The 26,456-nt window shown below is 37.7% G+C and overlaps 1 protein-coding gene across 1 annotated transcript; it reads right to left on the bottom strand.

Moving 5' to 3' along the window:
• Positions 1-1,412: 1,412 nt before the first annotated feature.
• pik3cb (phosphatidylinositol-4,5-bisphosphate 3-kinase, catalytic subunit beta) lies at positions 1,413-26,084 on the bottom strand. Its single transcript, XM_077723013.1, is given in 24 exon segments — positions 1,413-2,475; positions 3,137-3,269; positions 3,972-4,117; positions 4,235-4,358; positions 4,440-4,607; positions 4,735-4,813; positions 5,061-5,170; positions 5,260-5,456; positions 6,000-6,099; positions 6,211-6,354; positions 6,648-6,769; positions 7,055-7,243; positions 7,765-7,815; positions 7,952-8,082; positions 8,193-8,289; positions 8,365-8,619; positions 9,088-9,177; positions 9,380-9,586; positions 9,780-9,959; positions 11,213-11,433; positions 12,539-12,767; positions 13,212-13,407; positions 19,500-19,579; positions 25,855-26,084. Coding segments are annotated over 22 exon segments (3,270 nt in total). The 5' UTR covers positions 13,371-13,407; positions 19,500-19,579; positions 25,855-26,084; the 3' UTR covers positions 1,413-2,337.
• Between the last annotated feature and the right edge of the window lie 372 nt (positions 26,085-26,456).

The raw sequence follows: 26,456 nt of genomic DNA on the forward strand, positions 1-26,456 counted from the left end.
AATTATTATCCTAATTTTCCTTAATGTTTCTCCTACATTTTGAAAAACATGATTTTCAAGGTTAGTGTAAGACTTAAACTTGTTCTCCAGTGTTTGTCGTCTGTGGTCTAACCACTGTATGCGGCCTCTCATCATGTACTAGTTAAACACCCCATGTATATAAACAGGGTGTGCATGTGGGGCCTATTGCAAAGTTTCAGATGGATAGATAATGGTATTACGTGTCATCCTTAATGTGTCCAATGAGTTGGAATCATCTCCAGACAGTTCAAGATGTTTCTCCCCCATTTAGAATTGCATCGCTAATTGTTGCTCTTTCATGATGCCAGTGGCATACTGAAATCCATATTGTTTACAGGCGGAAAGCAGAGAAATGAGTAAATCATGAGCACATGTGTTGTTTTCACATGCTGAGATGGTACCCACAACACCATATTTGACACTCCAAGAAAGCCAGGAAAGTAAACAGCAGAATTTCAGACTCACGCTTGCTGACTAGGTGCCAGTGTCTGGACAACACTCCAACCTGCTTCCTGCCAGCCTGGGGTCCACTTAGCGCTTGTCTCTCACATCCACCTCCTTTCACTGCTTGCATACACCCGACCACTTTCAGTGGTGTCTTGCTGGGAAGATATAAAAATGTCCAGGTTACGTCCCAAAAGGATCGAAAGCACAATGGGGAGATCTGTTGCTTCCAATTTTGTTATTATTGTGTGAAACTTCCCCAGTTTGTGCGAGCTGATTGTCAGACCGGGGATGTCGGCTTCTGTAAAAGCAGTGTTTTTCGGCTTCTGTAGTAGCAGGTCTTTTCTGTAAACTTGACTCATAAAGAGGAGCATTTGCTCTAGTTTGCATTGGCACAGTATTTTTTGCGTGTATTAGCCTGTGAAATGAGCTCCATTCAATGTTCTCTTCACTCAACGCTCTCCTGTCTTTATTCTTTTAATAATATCACATCATTATACTGGGATATTCTATGTCCAAGCCCACAGGTGGGTGGAATTCTCTAAAAAAGTGAGTCACCATGTGGGCAGTCTGAGAGCGTTGAATACAGACCTGATTTTCAGGATTATTTAACCAGAAATCCTCTTGGTAATACTATACTTTACGAGATTTGTTGAGATAGCTTTTTTTTGTTTGTAAATTGTTGTGTTGCACATACTCCAATAGCATTTATTATTTAGATAGATCTGTAAATCTATACATATAGTATACTATATATAAGATGCAATTTATATGGACTTGCTTGCTTTGAGGAATAAATCATTTTCAAATTCCTTTTTTTACCATACCATCTTGCATGCTTGAATATTCAATGTGATGCTTTGAGCCTGTAGGAAGATGACAGCATTTAATAAACAAAGAAAAGATGTACACAATCCCCACAATAATATATGTAAAACAGGAGGGAATGCAGCACAGTGGAAGTTTTAATTAATAAAACATATTACTACTGGAATTCCCATGATGAAAAGGAAACAATAAAAGCTTGTACATTTACAAATATTCAGTGTCTAAGACTGATGATGCCTTGGGATGTAATCTACTGTACAGAAAAAAAAAACAGACTGAGGGTTTTTAACATGTGGATATGCATAAACTCGTTAACGGATATTGCACAAAATACACAAACGCGTCGTTGATGCGTCAAGTGTAAAAATAATTGTGCATAAAAAAATTGCTACCAAAGTGGGAAACATTTGCACATTCATAGATAACGTCGGCGATAAATATTTGCTTTTTACCATTTCTCAGCAAATGAGCCCATTTGATGTTGATATTGACACGTGTATGTATAAATATAAACGTGTATATATACACATACGTCTACCCTCACACCCACACACACATATAGTACTATATATATGTATATACTGTGTATTTATAAGGAATAGCAAGTATAATTTTGGACATGGATGCATTTTGGGAATAATAATTAAAAACAAAACAAAAAATAAAACACCAAAACATCTCCGATTTTCCAAATGTTCCAGTGCCTAAATGGTTCAAATAGATTCAAGTCAGCCCAAAACAAAAAGGCTAATTTCCCTCAAAATCTTATGATTCTGGAACAAAGTGAGCAGGAATAGACATCTCAATATAAAAAAAAATACAATCCACTCACAAGAATGTGGTACACGTTCAGCCCCAAAGTCAAGTTCCATATCCTGCTGTGATGGTCCTATAATGTTGAGGAATGTTCAAAGGATTCAGGCTCTGACCAGGGGGGGTCATTCACTTCTACACGTGTCAAATCCACCACCTGTAAACTAAAAAAGCTACAAAGGATGAGCCTGTTATGTAGGTGCAACCTTGCTTTTTCAACCCTCTGGTGCTCTAAGAGCGGTTGTCTTTGGCTACATTGTGGGCCATCCAGTTGACTTTGGTTGTCCAGCTCTCCCTTAAGGCTTCATCAAATTTCTGCCGAAATTGTTTAAGTGCCTCCTCGTCTGTTTTGCCCAGAGCCAGGGAATCCTATGCAGAGGGGGACCATGCAAAATATTGATGTGATCAGAACTTGGATTTTTCATAGAAAAATGCCATATTGAAGAAGATATAACAAAATGTTGTCATTTCAGAAAGGACTTTAAGAGGAAAGAAAATACTTCACATGGTATTTGCATCAGAATAGTAAAAACAAGACAGACATCGGGTAAACAACAACATTAAATGATGAATAAATGAGATTTCATACATACTGTATGGTAGGGATTCTCAGATTATAGTATAAATATAAAAACTATTGAGAGCCAACTACTACTTTATGAATGATTAGCATGTGGTACTATCCAACAACCTTTAAATTAAGTTGACTGTCAATCAACCAACAAGAACGCTGAAAGTATCTACAGAATGCATTGCTATAAAATGTATTGGCATTAGGACTAATGTTATTTATGTGCATCTTTCACAAACCAAGAATTGCCCAACACATCTCTATTAAGGGTCCACGTAATAGGTTTCATTAGTTGGATGTTGTTTGTTTATGCTTCTCCCTTAACAGTAATCATCTTCCAAATGGTGATTCATTCCAACTACACTGAAATTAGATCGATAGACAATTCTGCAGTATTTATGTGGGATAGAAGTAAATAAAATAGAAAATAATCCCATAATGAAATAGTATGTTAAATACCTTCAGGTACTGGATGTCTTTGACTGAAGTGAGTTCAGGTAAGCCAGCAGTAAGCATAAGAGCGAACAGCGTGATGAAGAGATTTCCGTTCTTCCTCAAGATGAGATAGGCCTCCTCACAGTACTGCCGGAAACTGCCAACACAGATTCATATGTGGTTAAACTTCATTGAGAATTAAAGAGACAAAGTTGGATCTGCAGTCTTTCTTAAACACAACATGGAATATCAGTACAAGAGCAAACGTTGTTCTCATGTCATTCAGACTAACTGAGCTTGTATAAAGGTTGATTCCAAGAGTATATTAGAAAAAGAATAGTTAAGAATTAAATAAATGATTATATCTTGGAAACATCAACATACTACTATGCTTTTGGGCAAAACCCAGATTTGGTAGTTTTACTTCAAATGTAAATTAACTGATCCTGAAAGATCACTCCACAGTCTATGCTGCCACTTAGCGGTGCCTATGCAGACTGCAGCATTAAGCGAAAGCTATCTTTCTGGAGTAGGAATAGAGAGAAAATAAGCCATTCTGAAGCATGATGGAAAAAGAGAGAATTATGCATTTTATTTAAAAAGCTGAATGTACAGAATGTAAAGTTTCCCCTTGGTTTGTTCTTTAGGGCACACCTGAATTGGGTGGGATTACCCGAGAGCTCCCTTATCCCCCACTCGGGTCACATTTGGAAAGAGGTTGAATTTAATTTGGTTTTAAAATGAAGAACTAATGTAGAATCATTATAGCTTCTTTTAATATAATATATTAAATTTTAACACTTTTACAATGGAGCGTTTTCATTGAGTTTTGATAAAGCACAAAGTGAAACAAACCTACCTGCCAAATTTTTCAGTGTAACCTGTTTTGCCTTCTTGTATGACGTGGATAAAGTCGTGCGTTAGGATGAATGGCACACGCTCTCTTTTAATGCCAAACTTTGACTTGAAGTTACCCAGTATGTGACCAAAGTCTATATGGAAGAGCTGATGGGCAGAAACAAAAGCACTGAGCTCCATGTTTTAAAATACGAGTTCAAAAAAATTATACCACACCATTAACCATAAATGAATAAAGCAAATTGAATATTTAATTTTTCCAACCTGTCCAGTGCTGCGGACCATAATGTTGTCACTGTGGCGGTCCCCAATGCCAAGGACATATGTGGCTACACAGTAGCCTGCACATGACAGGGTGAATTCCTCAATTGCCCGGTCAAGCGCATCCCTGTTAGAATGGACCAAATGAAGTATTTTTTTTTTTTATATGACAAAACAATTTATTGCTAATTCTCTAGCAAAATTATACCCAGAGTTGCGTTCTTTGAGCCAGTTGAGCAGAGCATCTTTGTTGAAAGCAGCAGTGGCTGCCACATTAGAGCTGATCAACTGAATGTTGGCAATTGTATCAGCTGATGACACAACTTCAATCAGCCCTGCTCGGTCACCTGTCGCTAGGCAACCATATGGTACAACCCTGCATGACACAAAATTAAAAAAAGGTTTGAAGCTATTATTTCAGTGATCAAAATGCTGTTTTTTGATGTGCTGACCTACATCAGGCGTAAATAAACAATAAGAGTGAAATTGCCACACACACTCACCTGAGATCCAGATTAGCCTCCTTCCATAGCAAATCCATTAACCTCAAAATTTGCAGAGTCAACATATCTTGTCTTAGGTCTAGGGGGGAAAAACGAAATGAGAAAGAAAACTAACAGGAAAAAAAGTGTGGAAACTTTAAAATCATAAAATTATGAGAATAAAGTTGGTACATTAATTACTTTTACATTACATGACAGGAATTTGGACTTCAACTTATTAAAATTGTATTGTGTTTCTTTGATTCTTGTTGTTAAAATCGATAAAAATGACTTTATATTGTAAATATAGATGTGAGTTTTAAATCCTGTCTTTTGACTTCTCCTACCATCCCCATTCTTGAAGATGATTCCCAAAGTGTCTCCCGCCAGTAGCTTGTTGTTGTACACAATCCAGAGTGGCTTCATCTTGGAGTCCATGTAGCGGCACTTTTCCACACTGACATAAAAAGAATTGAGCATGTTTAAAAAAATAATAATAATTAAAAAAAAAGTCAAACTTTGGTCTGAATTCTTTGCTTCTCTCACTTCATGCCTGAAAGCAGGATGTTGGGATTTAGTGGAGAGTGCAGGTCAGACAGGGTTTCCGAGTAACCACTCTGCCTTAGGCAAGTCATCATGGCTTCCTTGGTCAACATGGCCTCTTTTGTCTTACTCCGAGCATTCTTCATGGTTCCCAGTTTAATCAGTTCATTCACCGACTTTAGTTTACTCAGAGCTTCCACCTGATAGGAAAATATTCCAAATCAAAGTAATCAATAATCAAGTATGTTTAATGTTGTTCACCACAACTGGTGTAGTTAGACTGTGCTTCTTTTCTTGTTTTTTTCTTTTTAAATAAAGGGGCCTCCAGTAATAGAATTACAGCTGCATATTCGGTTGTACCAGGAACTGTGCAAACATTGACAAACTGCACTAGCAAAAGTGTTGAAAGCATGTATACTTTCTCAGTAAACCTTGAGTCAGCAACATCCCAGTATGTCTACACTTTATAAAAGGAAGTTGCTAATGCATGACAGAGTTGAAGAGGAAGACTTCCATGGGACTGACTATCAAAGTGGTGCAGAGGGCAAAGGTTAAAAGGACCGAAGGGTGATGCTATGCTTCTGTCAGCGTGACAGGCTATAAATACCACAGAACTAATACGATCACATTGAGAGTAGTAGTTGTGTAAAATGCTGGTTTACCATATATTACTGTTTGAAACTCATGAATATGTTTAAAATGGTTTCACATGATTTAAAACATTTAAAAAATATATATTATACCTGTTTTTTTAGAACCTCAATATGAGGAATACTGCCTCTACAGTAGGCTTCAAGCATGAGGGCAAACTGAATTGAAACAGCGGGCATATGGATTTCTGACCTGCAGATGGTAGCATAGAGAAAATATTCAAAATCCAATTCATGAGAAATTAAAGAACATCGATAACATAAACAAGAAAGTTGATCTCGAGCAGGTAAACAAAAAAACTACCTCAAGTGCCAGAAGAGGAAGTGCCCTATCTTGCGGTCCGCCTGGGCTCGTTCCAGCAGGAAGTGGGTAAGGGCACAGTCATAATAAGGCTCATAACGCAACACCTGCACCAACTGTAGCAAGTACTGAGAAAGCTCCTCATTACTAAAGACCAAAGGAGAAGTAAGAATCAATGTTATGTCAAGTTCCTATTCTCATGAAGACTGAAAATCTTAATGAAAAAGTGAAGAAAAATACAAATATGGTGAAGACTTTGGAAATATTGACACAGTCGGTCAGAGGTGGGCTTTCAGTAAGTTTTTTTTTTAAATCTTCCTCAACTCGTCAATATTTGCAATGCCTTCACCATCTTCTCATTCTCCTGTTGTTTTTCTTTCAAATTTTCAGTCCTCATCAGAGTAGGATCCTTTTAAAATGTTGGGAGGCTTGACTCTTACCTCATTTCGTGCAAGCAGCGCACCGCATACTCTCTGACATATTGATCTGGATAATTAAAATCCAGAAGCTCCAGCGCATCTTTTGGACACAGTTTGGGCCAAGTCTGAAGCATTACTTGCAACTGAGAAGCACAAAAGAACAGAAAACACAACATTAAATTCAACTTTTGAACATTTATGTTTAGGCTGAGGGTATGCAAACAATGCTGAGTGATTTTAAATATTGATTTAGTTTAAATACCGACAGCTGATTAACATATTACCTTTAAAAAAAATAATTAAACTAGCCTCCAATTTGATCTACTTGACTCATTTCTTATTATTTTATCCTCTTCCACAGTTTGTAAGTAAAATTAAGTGCAATGTATCTACTTGTGTAATAACATATTATAAATAAATATCCTCACCTGGGCCATGTCCTCATGTTTGCTCCACTTGACAGAGAGTAGCAGCTTAGGCAGCGACTGAGGAAAATTGTCTCGACAGTCATGGCGTAATGTCCAGATCAAGTCCTTCTCATTCTCGCACAGCTGAGAGAGGGGATCTCGTTCCATGATCTCCTTCAGCTCAATATAGAACTTTTTACCTCCACGACCCTGAGGAAGATCGTAGTAGTATAAGAGATTGTAAAGGGACAAGGAGATTTTAAAGATGAGATTGGTAGAAAGGTGATTGCAGTTAGTATAAATGACAAGTACATGGCAAACAACAGGAGTCCCACCCCACACACCAAAAATATATTTGTATTTATATAGACATTTTCATTATTAAAAGACACGTGTTAACACCTTTGAGGTTAGAAAATGAAATTTAACCAATTCATATATTCAAAGGAATGCTGAAGTGCATCCCATCAGTAAGAATTTAATGAAGCAATTTAATGAAGAACTTATATGTGCTTGTACAGGCGTGATCAAATAAATGGCTGGCCGGTAAGTAAGGCAGGAAAAAGAGCAAGTTATCTAATTTAATTCTATTTTTTGGTGTTCTTCCACTCTGCTAGAAAAGTGTGCACAGAGGGAGTAGTCATATTAAACAGCATTCTTTGTCATTGTTTCCTGATTTTTTTTGGTCCAATTTGGCTTTTTATTATATAAAAAACTACACCCCGACTCACCACAGGAGAACATTCATTCGCCCGAAAAATTTCTGCAGCTTTTTCTACGATCTGTAAACAAGAAAGGATAAATTAGATAGTAAAACATATAACGCCACATAAAATAAAATCTAGTCACAGGTCCAAAATGAGGTTATAATATATTAATGACTGTAACTGATACAACAGAACAATTGTATACTATGACCTTGTCAAATGGGGGGAAAATGATGGGATTTGGTGCGTATTCTAGGAAATTGATGTGCAGAGCTGTGGCGTTTTCAGTGTATGGATTGGTCTGAATAGTTCCAATGGGGTTGAGCATCTCTTCAAGTTCATCTGTTGACACAAAATATATATGGGTTCATTTAATTATTCATTTGCTTGACTAGCTCGATGTTCAGTTTAATCAAATATTAAATAAACAGGCGAATAATTGAGTACAATACCAGGAAACAAAGACCAGCAGTGAAGGACAATATCCCCCATTTTTAGGTGACCTTTGTAGTCGAACACCATTGTGTTCACCCAGGCTATGGGGTAGTGCTAGAACACAACGACACAAACGAGTAAAAAAGTATCCATAACAAGGGAATATTTGTCGACCAGCTGATTTCTTACCACTTTCCCTGCTTTGCGAATGGTCTGATATTTGTTTGGGTGGGTATTTTTGGTGGACTTCTGCTTTTTGACCTTATCCATGACAGCATAGATGGCAAAGCAGAGGCGCGTCATCCTCGGCAGGTCAGAGACTGAGAGGTCAAACTCTAATATATTGTCTTTCCATGTGTGCTCTGAACGGCCGCTGCTCTCACTGCTTACAGCTGGTTTGCACAGCAACTCACTTCCGTGAAAAAGCCCAGCCCGGACTTGGACCTGAACACCACCGCAAACAAATGTGTTTTGGGTAAATGAAGTGAAAACCAAAAGGGAGGGCTAGAGTGGCTAAATATAAATGTAGTAATTAGACTATAAGCCTTTTCCCCTACTCTGAACTCTGCTGCTTTTCTATGAATTCCAATCTTTTTTTTACACGCTCTTAAATGTCTTTTGGTGTAAAAATCACACAATACAATGTCTATCTTGACGGATAACTTGTGAGCCAAGTTTAATGCAACCCTTAACCAGAGACTTCCCACTATGGTATAAAAAGTTATGTTTGTTATATTTTTTCATCACTTTGTAAATCTTGCTTGATGGGAAAACCTTTCTTTTTGGATTATTCTGTAAAAACAACTACAGTTATAGTGAGTTTTCTGAACAATGATGTTTCTATATTTACAAACAGACTATCCTTTAGTGGTATTAGGTACATTTGTCATAGATACGGACAAAAAAAAATACCTTAGCAGTCTCCTCCGCATTCACCTTGCTGCCTTTCAATAGAACTATCTTAAATGGGTTTGGCACTTCCCATACACAGGTGTTTGCTTGCTGTAAGATGAGGAAAATACAATGAACATCAGCAATTTACATTGTCATATACCTTTTCCCCAATATTCCCAAAATATGTATGTTAGCGTAATTGTTCCAACTTGTTTCGTAAATTGAGAAATAAAACTTTCACAGAATTCCATTTTTCAGAGATAAACAAAAAATGAACAACTTTTTTAACATAATAGTCTGGCTCTTTAACAAGTTTAAATTAGTTAAAAGTTTCTGTATGCATCCTCACCACGGGAACCCTTCTTTTAGGAGGTAGAGGCATAGGTGGGTTGGAAGACTTCCGACTGACTACTGCTCCAATTGCAGCAATTTCCTTTTCAAACATGGCCTTGACTGTGCTGGTGGAGACCAGGGTGAGATGCGGCGATTCCTTTGCCTGTATGCATGTGCGTATGTACTACACACAAGACGGGATTCAAGCAAACGACGACAAAATAAGCGCATGTATTCAAAAGGCCTCGTTCAATTGAATGTACAGTAATAATAAGGATGAGCTATCAAGAAGCCTTTTTCATTCGTTGCTCTTAAATTTAAAAAATATATATATAATTTTTTCTAATCTTGCAAACAAACAAAATGTACAAACTGACCTTGTATTCACAAAGTGCATGATCTCCACAGAGGAACTCCATGCAATGGCTGACTCTCAGGACATATTGTCCTTTCCATGCCTCCTCTTCGTGTCCATGAGTGGTCAACCACTTCCTCAAGGCTAGTTCCATCAGCTCGGCAGGGTTGCAGGATGCAGGCACTCTCAGACTGGCTGAATCCTATAAAAGAGAGAGCAAAAAAAAAAACATGATTATGTTTATCATCTCAAACCTCAAGCTTTACTTCTCACATGCACTTTTAGACATATTTATAAGCAACTCTTCTCTTTTCTGAATCTATCTACATGATGTAACTGCTGAAGAGGCACCACACAAACAAACAATAAAAGTATTAAAAGTCATAATGACACTTGTGGCAAAATTAAGTCACAAAGACGCATTAACACATTCTGAACAAAATTGCGCGGCTTACTGTTGTATTCTAATTATAGCTCTGTACTGACCCGTTTCCTGAGATGGAATTATAATTTCCAGGCGATTAAACACAATTGCATTAATAAATGGACATAACCATTTGGAACAGAGGGCGTGTGCATAAAAACAAACTGTGGTAATTTTTAAGTTTCAATGAGATCAATACAAATGCAAAAATCCAGTAAGGCAAGAAAAGAGTGCATATGGGCGTGGCTATTGGTTAACCACTAAATCAACCTCATAATACCACTAAAGAAGGACTCACCATCATTAATGACCATGTTCACTTTACAACAATAAGAGACTTCCTGCCCATATTACAGTTATTGTGTCTGGCCTCCCAAATAAGACTTCCTGCCAGTTTTCATTTGTGCACAAATGGCCTGTCATTGTGTAGAATAGTACTGTAAAGGTCTTAAGGATTGTTACCATGGTTATGAAAAACAAAACAGGTCTAGAGGGAGAGAGTAAGAAACAAAGAATGGAATACTGGGGGAAATAGAAAGGCCACAGTCAGGGTTTCAGTCCACTGAGTTCCCTGACAAATTCTCGGAGTATGACATAATTATAATGTTACTTCTGACCCATTTATCCTTGTCACATGGCTTACCAGTGGTTCTCAATACCACAATGAAAAGTGGCTACAAACTTTGTGGAATATAAAAAGTTTGCGCTTTGACAGTGTTTTTTTTTAATTGTAATGACACAGTTGGGTACACTACAAATATGATTCCATAGAGCCTGAAAGAGGAACATTTTACTAAAAATCTTGCCATTTGCAAATACTATATTTAATGTGAAGATGTCCACGGCCAAAGGTGTCATTATGCGCCCGTCAGCTCTGTGATTGACTGATTTTTGTATAGTTTACCACATGAAAGCGTGACTGATGTTTTTGTTAAACTTCTCACCAATTGACAGGCAATCACTCTTCAAACAGACGACTATATACCGTAACTCACACGTTATGCCAGTACCACTTGGCTATAGGATCTTACTTGAGATTGGTCAACGTGGATGATGACTTTTAGATCAACTGAGCGGTCACTGAGTCCATCATTGATGAGCCTTGGCTCGAGTTGTGGCGAAAAACATGAATTTAGCCATTCTGTCCACGTCATCATTTGGAGACGTTGCATTCTTTCTTCGCTGATGCGAGACATTTTAATGCGAAAATCCTTTACTTCCTGGTCATTCATACCATCAAGTTCATGGAGGCCTATAGAAAATATGGAGAAAAAAACAGTTGACTTATTAAATAAAAATGGCTTTTAAAAATAATATTGTATTGCCATGAGCAGAAAAGTCAGTTAGGTACACCACTTGGTTCAAGATGGACAATAAATGGAAATGTGAAAAACGAACGTAATCTATGTGATATGCCTTTAACATATTACACAAATCATACATGGCAATCATAATTCCAAAAAGTTGACAAAGAGTCTAACCTCTCTGGCTCATGTGTATGAAGGATTTCCTTCAAGTAGAATTTTGAAAATGTTTTATTATTTATTCATTTATTTATTCAGTATTCATTCAAAGTACATTAAATATTTGGATACCTTCATCTTAAATGTCACATCAAAACAAATTAGAAACAAACTTTGGCATCACAAGGGTCCTTTTGGCCTAAAAAGGCAGAGGTATGTGCCAGATTCGCCGGTGGAATTAACCAGGAACCTCCAAATGTTGATGCTGGACTGAATGCCAGAAATGGTGTTTGGGTGATTAAACCTTTTGACTCTGCTTTGTGTTGAACTTGTATTAGTCCACTTCAACAAACCGTTTCAGCATAATACTCCCTTGATGTAAAAGTAACATGATGGCATTTAAGGTTTCTGCATCTCACCTACTTTTCAACTTTAGCATAACTGTAGTTATATTGAAGATAACTGTACGTCTTCAAAATTCTTATTTTTCTTAAAAAGCAAATTCAGTTCTGAATACAAGTAAATACTGTACTGTATAGTCCTAAAAATGGATTCATGCAGATGCAATCCACATGACTTCCACAGGATCTCAATACAGCCCTGATTCATGAGAACTGGCATGGATTGTAAGCCATGCCTACTTAGTATTTAATGATATTCTATCAGGCAACTGGTTCCATGATTACACAATGCTACAGACAAGACGGCTGACTAGTAGTTAGTTGCCTGTTAGATGTTAGTAAAAGTGCTACCAGGAGAAAGCGCTCAACGCATGCTGTAATCCTGTAATAATTTGTCTGCTAAATTTTCTATAAAATGTCCTTCTCATACACGGTGATCCATGTCAGAGATTGACTTGTTCACTAAAGCATATGTTGAAGGAGAACCTCTTACCTTTGCCAATAAGTATGCCTATTTTTGAATCCAGCAGTCGTTCTGCTCGGCCGCAATTGCGTATCACCAACTTCAGAACTGGTAAGAAGGGACGAACGTCGCAAAGTCTCCGGGTTTCATCTTCTAGTTCTTCGTGGACGGCCGTCTGGTTGACACATTCGAACATGTGGCTTTCCATCTCGCCCAAGGCAGGAAACAATGGGAATGTCTGAGCCTGTTTCCATAGGAGCTACAAAGGTGAAAAAAATAATGAATTCAAAAAAAACTGTGGGAAGGGGACACATCTAACCTTACAACCTTATGAATATATGTCCGATTGTCTGAGTTGGGCATTAGAAATGTCTGTGAATGCGCATATATGTATTTAGTATAAGTATGTATGTATGTACATATATTTTCATTCATTTTCTGAACCGCCTATCCTCAAAAAGGGACGCGGGGGGTGCTGGAGCCTATCCCAGGTGACTTCTGGCACCAGCCTGGGCATTACTGAGGTTGTCCTAAAGATGGAGGCAATGCTTTAAATTGAATAGTGGTTTCAGTTCTCTAACAGTTGGTTGATGTATAAATGTTCTGAGAAGCAAATTGTTTTTTAGAATAGAATAAGGAAACAAGATTCCACAAATCTCCAAGGCTGGACTAACAATGCCCATAACAAACAAACTCCACTTACTAGTTTGATGTATTGAAAGGTAGCGTCACGAGGAACGTCCATTTGAATGTAGATACCAGTGGGAAGCAGAAAGTCCACCGTTACTTGGTCCGGGGCATGACCAGCTAACGGCGAGTGGTCTGCCCATATGTCCAGGAGGTCTGTCATGGCTGGAGGCATGGCAAGGAGCACCACACACCACCTCAACCATAAGGACCTGTAAGAAGCCCAAGAAAGATAGTATAACTTCTTTTAACTGTAAGTGTACATATATTTTGAAGTCTTTATTGTGAAGTGTACAAGCTGTGAACAACATTCCTTTTCAGCACTTGTCAAAACTAATATATGCGCTGGGTTACGGATAGACCTTCACTCAATTCAAGTATTTCAGGAGTAAAAGTACCAATAATACACATTCTAGAATCATTTGATGATCATCAAAAACTCATGAAAATATACAAAAGACATTCTGAATATTATTAAAATCATTCCATACATTGCTATTTCCTATAAACAGCTTGAAATAATTTTGTTCTTTCTTTTAACAACAACATAATGCACAAGACCATTTCATCAACGTTCCAGTGTCCCTGTGGGTGCTAGTGGATATAAAAATGGGGATATTGCCAGTGCTCAATGGAATGTCCACTAAGCAAACATACTAAGTATGCCTGCCCTTCCCTTGTCGGACACAGGTCACGAATCCCCATGAGTATAACACATGTAAAAGCCTAGTAAACACTACAAATTACAGATAGATCCAAGTTATTATCACAGTATTCTAAATATTTGCATCATGTACATATAACACAGCCATAAGTTGCAGTCACGCAGGAGTGAACGCAATTATCGAAGGAAAGGCTCAGAATGGTAATGTCACTAGACATTCATATAGATAGCTTTTCTTTTTTATTTAATCCAACGCACATATAAAATCCAAGGTATTCTACTAATTTCCATAAAGTGGACATTGTGGTACTCTCAATGCTATTTCAGACATACCACTTCCACCTGCTGTTTTCCTCATTAGCTTGGCCTCGGATGATCCTGTACATTAAGTTTTCTACTTGGCCACAGGTCCATTTCAGCTCAATCATCCCAGTGGAAATGACAGGCCTGATTACCTCTAATGTTCTTTATACTCTAAGCTAAGTGCTTGAGCTACCAGCAGATGTGCTGCTGTTTTGCCAAGTATCTCATGATAGTAAAATATCTGCAGTGCATTTGGAGCCACTTAGACGAGCGGCTGCACAAATGGATATAATGTACAGTTTGTTTGCGTGTTGTTCTATGGACAGTGAATAACTGGGTTGTCCTGGGAACCCTTAACCTGAAATTTCAGGTTGTACAAAGTAAAACAACAAGCAGAGTTATTGCATTTTCACAATACTACTAATACCAGCTCAATTGTGCATTACCACCACCAACAACAAAAAGAAAAGGTTCAAGCAGAAGTTTGTTGACAACCAAAAAAATGTCTATTTAAAAATGTATCTAAAATAACAGATCCCATGAGTGTGAGTAGATACTTGAGAATTATAGGGACAACATGCACTCATTTAGAAGTGTCTTATAGTGTATGTAATAACCCAATATGCATTGTGATCTACCAGTAGAAATCAGGAAAAAAGACAAAAAAAAGAGTATGTATTGTTATAAGGGTGCATGCGTGATCACAGAGACAAAAAGAAACATGAAAGCTGACACGTCCGACTGAGGATCCACAGTGAAAACAAGACTTGAACAATCTATGCATGTGTACGTACAGTATCTGTCTGAGCTAATTATAGTCCGTGAATGACGTTTTCACACCAGACAGCTTGCTGTGTCTGCTCATGCTGTGATGCCACTGCACTCACTACCCTTCTGTCTCTCTGACTCAAGTACAAATGGCCCATGCTCACACACTGCACAAATACAGGTGAGTGGGGTCATTGAAGATGTTGGAAGAAAGCCAGAGGTCTACTGAAAGGTCAGGTTTCAGTGGGAAGATACAGGGAGAGCAGATGCTTTTGCAAGATTAATGCAGCAACAAAAGAAAGGAGCCTCAAGGGCTAGAGTCAACATTAACATCAGTAAAATGAATGTATGAGTCCCCTCCATACACAGAGATACCCAAAGACAGACCAATATTTTCCTGTATATGACAAAATATTAAAATATACTTTTTTTTAAATTTATTTGTTTTCTATTTTTTACCTAGCACTGATTTTTTGCCTGAACATTGCAAAGTTAATGGTCAATATGTGCCTTTTTTCCAACCAGGTGATATGAAGAAATCAATTCAAAACTAGGATATTTCGGCTCAGATGCAGCTGCTCTCTCTCTCCTACCTGCCTTCTGTGTCATGCTCTATTCACAGACATGCCTATCATAAATTAAGTGTCACAGATGCACAATAATGGATCTTTTATCATATCAAACTTTCTGTGACTATGCTTCAATTCTGAGCTCTCTATTGGTAATGAGACGCGACTCAGATGCCCTCCTTCCGAACTCAATGCCAATTTTTTTGATTTATAAGAGCTCTTCTTGCACATCAATTAATGACTGGTTAAAAATACCAAATATGTTTTTTTCTTAGTATTTTTTTTATTACTGTACAGACTGACCGTCACTAAATCCAGTGTCATTCTTTGCACCTCATGTTAATTCTCACAGTGCACTAAGATTGTTACCTCGATAAGGCTGCTTCGGTATTTCATTAATTTAAATCTTGTTTTGTTTTTTTTCTTTTTAGTCTTATGGCTTCAAGAGTGAATTCCATTTGCACAGATATATATTCAGTTGCTCACCACACTGAGGATGAGATAACTCATCTGTGGGTAAGATGTGATGGTAACAGCAGTTTGAGGGATTTTTTATTCTTATTTTTTTAACCACTACTAATGTAATTATTGTTTTTGTCACAACTATCTAAAACAGAAAATACTTTTCAAAAGCCCTATACAAAGTGATCGATCTAATAAAGTGCTCTCATTGTAATTCTCCGATAAATGGGCAACACATTTGCCGGATTTGACTCATGAGGACAGTGTAGTTCTTGTTGGTACAACTTATGTGTGAGGGCACAAACAAATCTGGACAAAGCATCACATTACACCAAACATCTCTAGTGACACATAAGCACACACCCACACTTAGGAAGGAAGCGGCGACACCAGACAGGAAGTCAGTGACAAATAACAGCCTGTGAAAAAGTCCCATCGTGTCATTCATAAAGAGCTGAATCAGAGATGTAGCATGTGTTTAGGTTATTTACATGGTGTCTCATAAATTTACATGGTTAGTACAGCATTTAAAATAAATAACATATAAAAATAATCAATACTTGCATTCAAAGTCTCGTTTTCATTAATTTGACAATCTTTCTCGCAAAAATTGCACAACCATTTGCGTTGATATAGAAGAGAATGTCATTTTTCAAAGTAGTTTACTTGCCTTAGGTAAAGTTAGTTTAGTTTTGGAGGTCTTCTGCAAATCGGGAATTTCTCATTAATATGCAGCTGACTGGATGGGTGTTGTCATTGTTGTCATCCAGAGGCATACAAAAAAAAAATCAGAACAAGGACCAGGCGAGGAGGCTGACATTTGCTGCCGTGCAGCTTCAGAAAAGTGCCTCTCGGCCAGCTAGACTGCAAAGAGCTTTTTTATGCACTGGGGAAAAAATAACGCAATGGCAATCGATAAAACGCTTCACTGAAGATACACTTCATCCAGGGCACAATCTCATTATGCATGAAACCATGGAAAATACCGTTGGTCAACATTTATCTCTTATATATGTCAGAATTACGATAACATTGAAAACAGAGGCATTTTTGATGACTAGATGTTCATTCATTCACAGTTGAGATTCAACTTAAATTCAGCAGAGACTGATGATGTGCGACAGACGAGAACGAAATATGAGAGAAAAGCCAGTTTGAATGTCACACAATGCCCTAACTGTAATGGGTGGACCAAACTGGAAAGATCATCCACAATAAGGCTCTGTTTTTGGCAAGTGTGTGTATGTGAACGTGCGTGCCAGTGAGGACAGTCCCGTGCCCTACACAAACACTGTCCTTGTGTTGCCCTTGGCTCACCCATTCAGCACTGCTTACAACATTTCTCTTTTGGACACAAACAGGGACACACGAAACCCAACCAGCTTGGCCTCAGAAATCCACGACCCGTGCACGCACACACAGAGCCTGCTGGAGGGGGCAAAAGGGTCAGTAGTAACACGTCTTGCAACAACCAATAACACTCATATGACCATCTGAAGTTTGTAGTGTTGATACCACAGTCTCAGGTGGCTTGTGTACACATTTAAAACCCTGCATGAAAAACAGTGCAGAATCAAAGTCCAGTAACATGTAAATAAACTGATTTTCCGCAGAAGCACCGTCAATTAGAGTTACTGTCATAGCTTATCTTGCAGGTCACATGAGAGAAACAAAATGGATTATAGAAAACATTTTAAAAAAAGTCTGTGAAAATGGCTGTGGCTATTGCAAACACTCATATGTCAAGTCATAATTCAAATAGAGCTATGACACATGATCCCAAGAAACTGGTACAAGGAGGCCCAGAGGGCAAGAAAAACCTAAATCACAATGTTATTCTGTAACAACAAGATGCAATAAATCTTCAATTACAAATTTTTAAATCACTTAAAAAAATCATGTCTAATAAAAGGTATAATGTTAATGACAAACTAAAACTTAGGGTGCTTCTTGAGACTCAAGAACATTGACAGATTTTTTTTAGGTTGACCTAGCAACAAAAAAAGATTTTAAAAAAAGGAACTTCTCAAATGTGGGTGGGACAACTTCTCCTTCAAGCATAGAAACTTACTTAGACAATTCTTGTAACATGCAATCAGAAAAAAATCTACACAATCACGTGAACTGAGAACATAAGAGACTGTATGAAGTTTTCCTGTCCAAGACATCCAAACATTTATATACAATTTTGACAGTGTCACTCGGGGGGAGTCTTCAGAGTGCCCCAAAGCTATTACTGCAGCTGCTGCACACAATGTAACCTAATGTATATTCCTGATTGGTACCTTGTACTAAGAAAACTTTATCAAGGGAGTTTATCATAGTTACCAGATGCCATTGCGCAAGGACTACTCTGAAGCCGCCATTGCACAAATATATTAGATATGCATGTTACTAACTGCAAATACTGAGATGAGACTGTCCCTCTGAGTGTAGTAGAGAGCAGGAGTCAAAATCCAATATGGTGTCAGCCTAAAGTCTGTAGCCCAAAGTTTCGTGCCTGCTGTTCAGTTGCTCCTTCTTATTTTCCTTTTAAAAGGTTTGTCTTCAACAACTAAAATCAAATTTTACTCATTTTATTGTTATTGGCTTTGGCCATGGAGGTCTAAAGCATTTGTGGTGGTATGGATAAGTAATGTGAATGCCATGAATATAATTATTGACATTATAATAGCTTTCTTCATTATAACCACATCTGCCAAAGATGCATCATTGGAACCCAGACTGGCATGGAAAACAAAAGACAGCCAATAGCAACAAACAGACTGCAGATTCTTCACTAAAGTAGGAAGTTAGAACACTCATTAAATGTAATTGTCTGTCAGGCAGACACTAAGATCATCTCAACCTATTGCATGTCATAGCGGAAAGATGGGACGAGACAAATATAATACTGAATTACTGGAATAAATTTTGCAGAGCGAGCTAATTTTTAAATATTAGTCACCGATCCATCACTGCTATCCCACTTATCCGGTTACACAGCAGCGTCAACAGGGAAGCCCAGACTTACCTCTCCCCACATAATTCACACAACTTTTCTCGGGATGATCTGAAGGCATTCCAAAGAGCTGGAAGATATAGTCACCCAGTGACTCCACTACTCCAGTGATAATGGAAGATGTCGGTCTAATTAGGCCAACAAAACAATGCATGATAGAAAAAATAAGCATCGATCACAGTACCGAGGTAGATTACTTGCTTGTCGAGGAAGAATAAAACATTAAATATGGATCGAGAGATTAACTTTCATTCTGTGATGTGAGACGATCTATTCAATAGTAATCCAACCATGCCAAAATGAATTGGGGGAAATTCTCATCGAGTTGCAAAATTGCTACCTCGCCACTAATCAACCGTCAAGCGCAATTTGCAAAACTATTAACTTTGTGTGCTAACTTGCACACATTCTCTGCTTGTCAGAACAAACCCTCTTCAAGATCTAAGCCACGTCGGAGCCTCATTTCACTCTAACTTTGAGGAGGCTAAGGGCAATATTATAGATACAAGTACAGTAGTCGCCACATCTAGATCTTACCTGCTGTTCCTCAAAGTTCCTTAATATTGATGACTATGTGGGATGTTGACGTCGTCTACAGATTGCCTGGTTCGTTGCATCTGTTGAGTAAAAGACAAAAGGTAGTTAGGGCTGAGCGACTATTAATTTAACGTTTTTTTTTTTTTGCAATTGTCAAAGATCTAAGTCTTAGGCTTGACCCAGATCAATCATCATTGAACACATAAGCATGCAAGTTAAGCCTTCACAATGTGTATAATTTCAACATCATCATACTACACACATTCGTAATAGTCTAAATGCAGGATATTATCGTAACCTGAGAACTCCCTGTAGTAATTTGATGAAGAAAAAAAAATTGAAATCACAAATTAGAAGCGTTTTTAATATGGGAGTACAAGTGAATTAAGAAACACTGTCATGTTGAATAGATGGGAGTCTATCTATTTAATGTGCAGTTTCTAATTTTAGTCACCGTGCAGGGATATAAATAGGGAAAATTATTAAGCCTTTGAAATTGTATTCTACCTACTCAGCCTGTCAAAACTCTGACTCTTAGAAAATTGCGCTGACGAAATGATGAGACAGAAAAGCAACCACGATGTTTTGCTCTTAATGCAGACTTAAATCTAACCGCTTTAAACATGTGCTATATTTTAAACAAAACCTTTACTAACTTCTACAAAACACAGAGTCAACATTTTCAAATTGTGGTAAAGTCAGCATTAGTGGTGGGAAGGTCATTGTCTCATGAAGGGGGAAGGTTGCATTTTGACAGCTTGTGATTCATGAAGTTATTTTTAAAAATTCTCATTGTAAATCAAATGTTCAAAAATTCTAATTATACACATGCGGCAAATTTACAATGAATTGTAGAGTGAAGAATTGTTTTGATGGCATTTTGCCTGAAAGGTCTGAGAGGCTGGGTTTGGCTTTAGTCTCATTAGGTGCAAAAATAGTGTGTTTTCATCCAAACAATCAGTATCCAAATAAAAATTACACCAATGTGGCTGTTAATGGTAATGGGAATATGAGACAACGAGCTGATGATTAAAACGTCAATTATATATTGATACATGCCGCAAAAGATTGAAAAGGTGAATTTATAAAAATTAACTGCTTATATAGCCACAGTGAAACTGCCTTTGGGTTGGCCAGGAAGTGAGTAGTTTTACACAGCGATAAAATCTCAAGCAAAAGGATGCCAAGTTTTAACTCTTTAAATGGATTCTTTGAAGACATAACATACTGAAAGTGTGTGCATTTTTGTGTTTTCTACCATTTTTTGGGGGTCTTTTTTGGATTTTTTTCAAAGACTTGCTGAAAGAATAACCAATGGCAGTTTTCTCAGATTTGGGTTACCTCCAAATGACATCAGTGAGATTTTAGTCAAATACTGCATGTCTTGTGTTCAAACCTCTCTCATCTTTCCGCCATAATTGTGCAATTGATTTCACAATTTGGCTGGTGTAACGACAGCTACACAAGAACAAATGAAATTACATTGTATTTTAATACATACAAGGAAACACTTTCTAGCACTTTAAAGTAGTGATGTCCGATCTGGTACTCAGTGTGAGCATTGGCCCGTAATACGACTATTTTAGTATTGGCTAGTATCTAGTAATTTGATCTTATCTGATCCAGGAGTTGCGTGTTTTCAGCACTACTGTCCTTTTCAACTGCTGTAAATCAAACCACAGAGCAAACATGTCCCCTGAGTGGGGCTACATCTCTTTAGAAACTAACAGATCATCGTTTAATATCGTAAACAAAACATTCTCGACTTTAATGAAGACAACACATTAATCATTCACATTATTTTTACAGGTCCAAAAATATATCCAGCAATCTGGCATCTCCAAAACATCTTCAGAAAACTCAATTTGAATCAGAAGTCTGAAAGTCTAAATCGGGACATCTCTAATTAAAATGGTTGTGTGGTGACCACGTGTGAATCTGTTGGTAGTTCTGACCCAAAAGAGATGCTCCTTTGGCACCACACTGAGTGTGGTCTCTAAGATTTAAGGTACATTTCTTATCCACTTACTTCAGTGCACTGTTACTACAGCAGGGATCAGACTTTGATGACTCTCTGATACCCACCCCCACCCAATACACAAACTTCCTTTCCTACACCCATCTGTAGCAGAGGGAATTTTAGGAATGCAGAACCTTAACTCAATTCCAAGCCTCATCAGACAGAATTGTCATGCACAAGCTTTCACAAAAGGGACATTTGGATTAAGGCAGTTACACAGGTTCTGTTTTATACTCACACTTATTTGGAAAATTTATGGGCAGACCCACAGGCATGTGATTTCATGCCTGAGAGGGTGGGGCAGACTCTAACTGCAGTATATCTATTTGTATCAGAGCTCAGACTCATGTCCTTAATTCCCCTTTGGTATTCACATTGACAAACTTGATTGAGAGTGAGCGAGAATGGTTATCTCCCTGTGCCCTGTGATTGGCTGGCGACTGGTTCAGGGTGCCCTCTGCCTGGTGCATGTATTTAGTTGGGAGAGGCTCCAGCACCTCCAGCGACCCTTGTGAGAATATGCAGTTCAGAAAATGACTAAATGAATGAATGAATGTTTATCGGCTTAGGAGTCAGGCATAGTTCAGAATAATAGCTCTAGGTTAGCCAGGCAAAAACTATGTAGTAAATAAGATTAGCAGACTGTTAGGGCACCAATGGTCATAAAAATCCCTCCAGCCAAAATAAAGGAAAACAAAGATACACTCATTCAGTAGGATGTTTACATTCTTCAGAAACCCATACACACAACAGCTGTTTCATAACAAAGCATTTAATAAAGGCACTAAACTAAAGTTTATTTTTCCCCTACTAAATGTTGCTTCATCTTTCAATATTCATTTATAGCTTCGATTGCCAAGCAGCTGAAAGTGGGTGGCCTGTGAATATGACCATGTGCATAGTGGCATTGCCCCTCTGCTGCTGTTAATGAGCTACCCTTCCAACTGACTTTTCGAGCAAAGGTCTAACTGTGCACTTGTGGATCACTCACACCTGCTTCAAATCATACAAGGACCACATTTTCAGACAATATTTGCCATCATTGTTAAAGATACACACAATGATGTACCTGTCTTAAATCAACCCTGGATAATCCTTAAACCACAATCTACAATGTTGTGCACGGTTGTCCATGATATTGAAACTTTCCAACAATGAGATATGATTACTCATACGGTGGTGTTGCCATACCGATAAGTCACAGGTGACATAAAATACTAGTAACTGTTTACTTAGTTAATCCGTGTTCTTTGTTTTCACTACTTTGTTTAGCAAATAAATACAGCTTTGTGAGGTTTTATAAGCAATGTTTTATTAAATGAACTTTGGTTTCTAGTGACATATGATAGCAGACTTGTGTTAAGTCTTCTTAAGGTTAAAGCTCATCAAAAATGGATGTGGCTTAAGGCCTTATTTTAAATGGTGAAGATATCGCCACTTTGGTAACTTTTTGGTGAAACAATGCAAAGCAAATTTGTTTGTATAGCGAAACGCAAGAGAATTCAAATTAATTCAGATTAGAGTTGTAATTCCCATTGTTACATATTACACTTTTTTGATTCCAGTTTTGCAAACTATCCCATGATTTGGTTAAAATTTCCATAGTAGTGTAGCTGATTTCTATAAATAGTATGACACAGGCACCATTCTATTGAATTTAGCAAAGAAGAGAGAAAATCAAAACATCAAAGAACATTTACATTCTTTTGTTTTAAGCAGCTGAATTTTTGCAAAGCATTAGAACTAGGTGCAACAGAAAAAAAAAACTCAAATTAAACACACATGCTGTTCAGGCAAGTGCATTCGATAACAGACTAAGAAATCATTTACCTCCACCAATGACTGCATTATTGATTGGGAAAACTACATGTAAAAAAAACTGGCACTAGTTACACATTCCATCCAGATGACACAAAAGTTGTGTTTCTTCATCATCCAATGAATAATTGGTACAAATATCTAATGTTGCACAATACAATTTTTTTTGCATGCAATACCGATTCCTGGTGAAACAAACGGAGAAACAGATGTCTGAATTGGTTACGTGTTTTGGGAATAAAATCTGCACATTCGGAATAATTTACCAATAACATACACAACCTCGCCCTATTCATGTTTAATTTGCTTTCGACATGTTTTCTGCCAGTTTTCTCTCGGTTAGTCCCTTCTCCTGTTGTCTCTCATGCATTCCTTGGCACGTCTTGGCCTGTTGCATGTTCATTACCAACGGGAAGAATTCCAAAGAACTTCTCTAATCTCATAATCATATTTCTAACATATTTTCATTTGCATCATACTCAAGTCTACTTATTTCTCAGATCTAAAAAATTAAAAAAAATCTAAAATAAATAAATAGGCTTTCATGCTCAAAGCCATTGTGAAATATTCAAGTGATTAGGTCTGAAGCAACTCCCTTTCGATGTACTATTTTGGAGGATGTTACACAAGCCCCTAACAGTTGTTACAAGAACATGTCAAATTTCATTGCTGCGCTGTGAAAATCTGGTGTGCATTGTCCAACGTTAAATTAACCTTTCTATTTGGCATCCAAACAAAAAACACTTCAAGTTGTATTTTAACATTTTAGTTGCACAGTGTGTTAGCATTTTAGCAAATATGCCATATTACAAACACCATTTCCCAAGTGCTGACAGGCTAAGATCAAACATTTTAAATAAACCATAAAGTACCATAAAAATTGAATTTTAACAGGGAAATAGAAAAGTATTAATTGCACGACAAGAATAGATAATGCGCGATAGAAACTTCTTATGTGAAGCACAACAAAGGATTTGACTAAAAACTACTGTCGAGAGGATTGATAAAGATCGTGAGTAACGACCATGTGTGGTCAAGTCGAGCGTTTCTCTTCTACTTCACTATCACCAATATTCAAATTCAACTTTGGCAAAGATAAGATCATATTCAGTACTGTAATTGGAATTTTTGTGTCATGCAGGACTGCACCAGATGATATATAGATATGTTGCTTTACTTTATACCACAGCTACAATCTGCTATCGGCGCTCCTTTAATTGTCCAAGTTAACTTGCATTTAAAGGGTCAATGCAAAGTAACCTACATTGGCACTTACCGTATTTTCCGGACTATAAGTAAATTTTCTTTAAAAATAGTTTAGTTGGGGGTTCGTCTTCTCTGTGAAATTCGGCACAAATTATTTATTATAATATGTCACGTTATTGTTCAGGCCCAAAAGAAACCAACCGACCTCATCAAATCTTACAAGCGATATACAAATCGTGCATTGGTGATTGATGAAATGACCCCTGTAGTAAAACATAATTTGATCTTTTCTAATACAATAAGGTGACAACAAAACTAAATACAATAGATGGGATTCTATCCCAGCTAACTACAGGCTCCAGGCGGGGGACACCCCGAATCGGTGGCCAGCCAATCGCAGGACGCGAGCACAACGGCAATCATTTACGCTCATACTCATACCCAGGATAAATTTAGTGTTCACACAACTTACTCTGTATCTTGTGGGAATTTGGGGGAAAAACCAGGGAGAACATGCAAACTCCACAAAGTGAGGACCAACCTGGGATCAAACCCTCGACCCCCGGTCTATTGACACTCCTAATTACAATATTGATACATAAACTCACCCTTACAAGATGAACTCATCATCTTTTAGGTTATTTTGATTTTACACCGAAATCTGTCAGACGTGTTTGCTCCTCCCAATGACTGCAATTGTATGGCAGAATGGCTGACATGTTCTGTCAACAGTTTCACATCCCCTTCATTTTCTGTCCAACTGTCAAAATGTGCACAGCTGGAATCACAGCACTCACTTTAAATATCACAGTAGATTGCCATGTTCTAAGACAACAATCAAATTTCTGAAATAAAACACCAAACTGATCAAATGCAATGAGAATCAAAACATTTTTTCATGAAAATTGAAATGACAAAGGCACTTTAACAATGACAAAACATAGAATACAAACATGAAGTGTTCAAAACTTGGGTACAACCACATGAGCAGGGGAAAACTCCCTAAAAGAAAACACAAGCTTTGATTTGTTATCGCATGGCCAATATATCGGGTATAATCGGCTTCACTTGCGCCCATGACTAAGATGGACCAAATAGTAAACGATCCGTAGATGAGGTATACATGTGGAGGGGTCCAAAGTGACCCTGTACCAAATAGGTGGCATCACGTCTAAACTGAAAGTCTTGATCTGAAAAATAACTCAGTGCATATACAACAGAATAGAATCCAATAGAAAAGCATGCAAGTCTAATGATCGGAGTTTGGCGTGACTTGATAGTAACCAACAACATATCGAGTTCGGTTTTTACCTTGAGTCACGATTCTTGGGGGGACGTTTCACGGCGTGTCACGCAAACTTCGGAACGATTGACCACAAGGCTCGTTGTAGGCATTAAAAAGCAGTGGAAGACGCGACCACCTGACCGACTGTCTCCAGACACAGGTGGGAGGGGGATTGACGCTGTGGACGATCTTCCTGTTGTAGCCGGAGGTGAAGTACCACTGCCGCCACGACTGATATTTCCTCCGGCAGCTGAACTCGCCCACCTCCAAGTGAGGTTAGAGACAATAACTCTGACTTCCGTTCATGTTGATTTAAAATTAATAGTTCTCAACGATCGTAAATACGGAAATATGCCGTAATAATGCTATATATTGGAAAAAATTGGATTGTATGTTTGAGAATAAATCTCCATGTAGTGTTTTAATTTAAAATTGTAATAATTACCAAATTGTGAGGAGGAAACAAGTAAAACACTTTTATTGTGAAAATAAAATTCCTTTCATACATCGTGCATATTTCCAAACTGTCAGTAGATCACTAACTTTTTGACTTCTGCTTTATTTTACCATAATGCTTTTTCTCTCCATATTTTTTGTTATATACATCTCCAACCAGCCATTCTTGACA

This window comes from Stigmatopora nigra, chromosome 8, assembly GCF_051989575.1.
Source record: "Stigmatopora nigra isolate UIUO_SnigA chromosome 8, RoL_Snig_1.1, whole genome shotgun sequence".
NCBI classification, from domain to species: Eukaryota; Metazoa; Chordata; class Actinopteri; order Syngnathiformes; family Syngnathidae; genus Stigmatopora; species Stigmatopora nigra.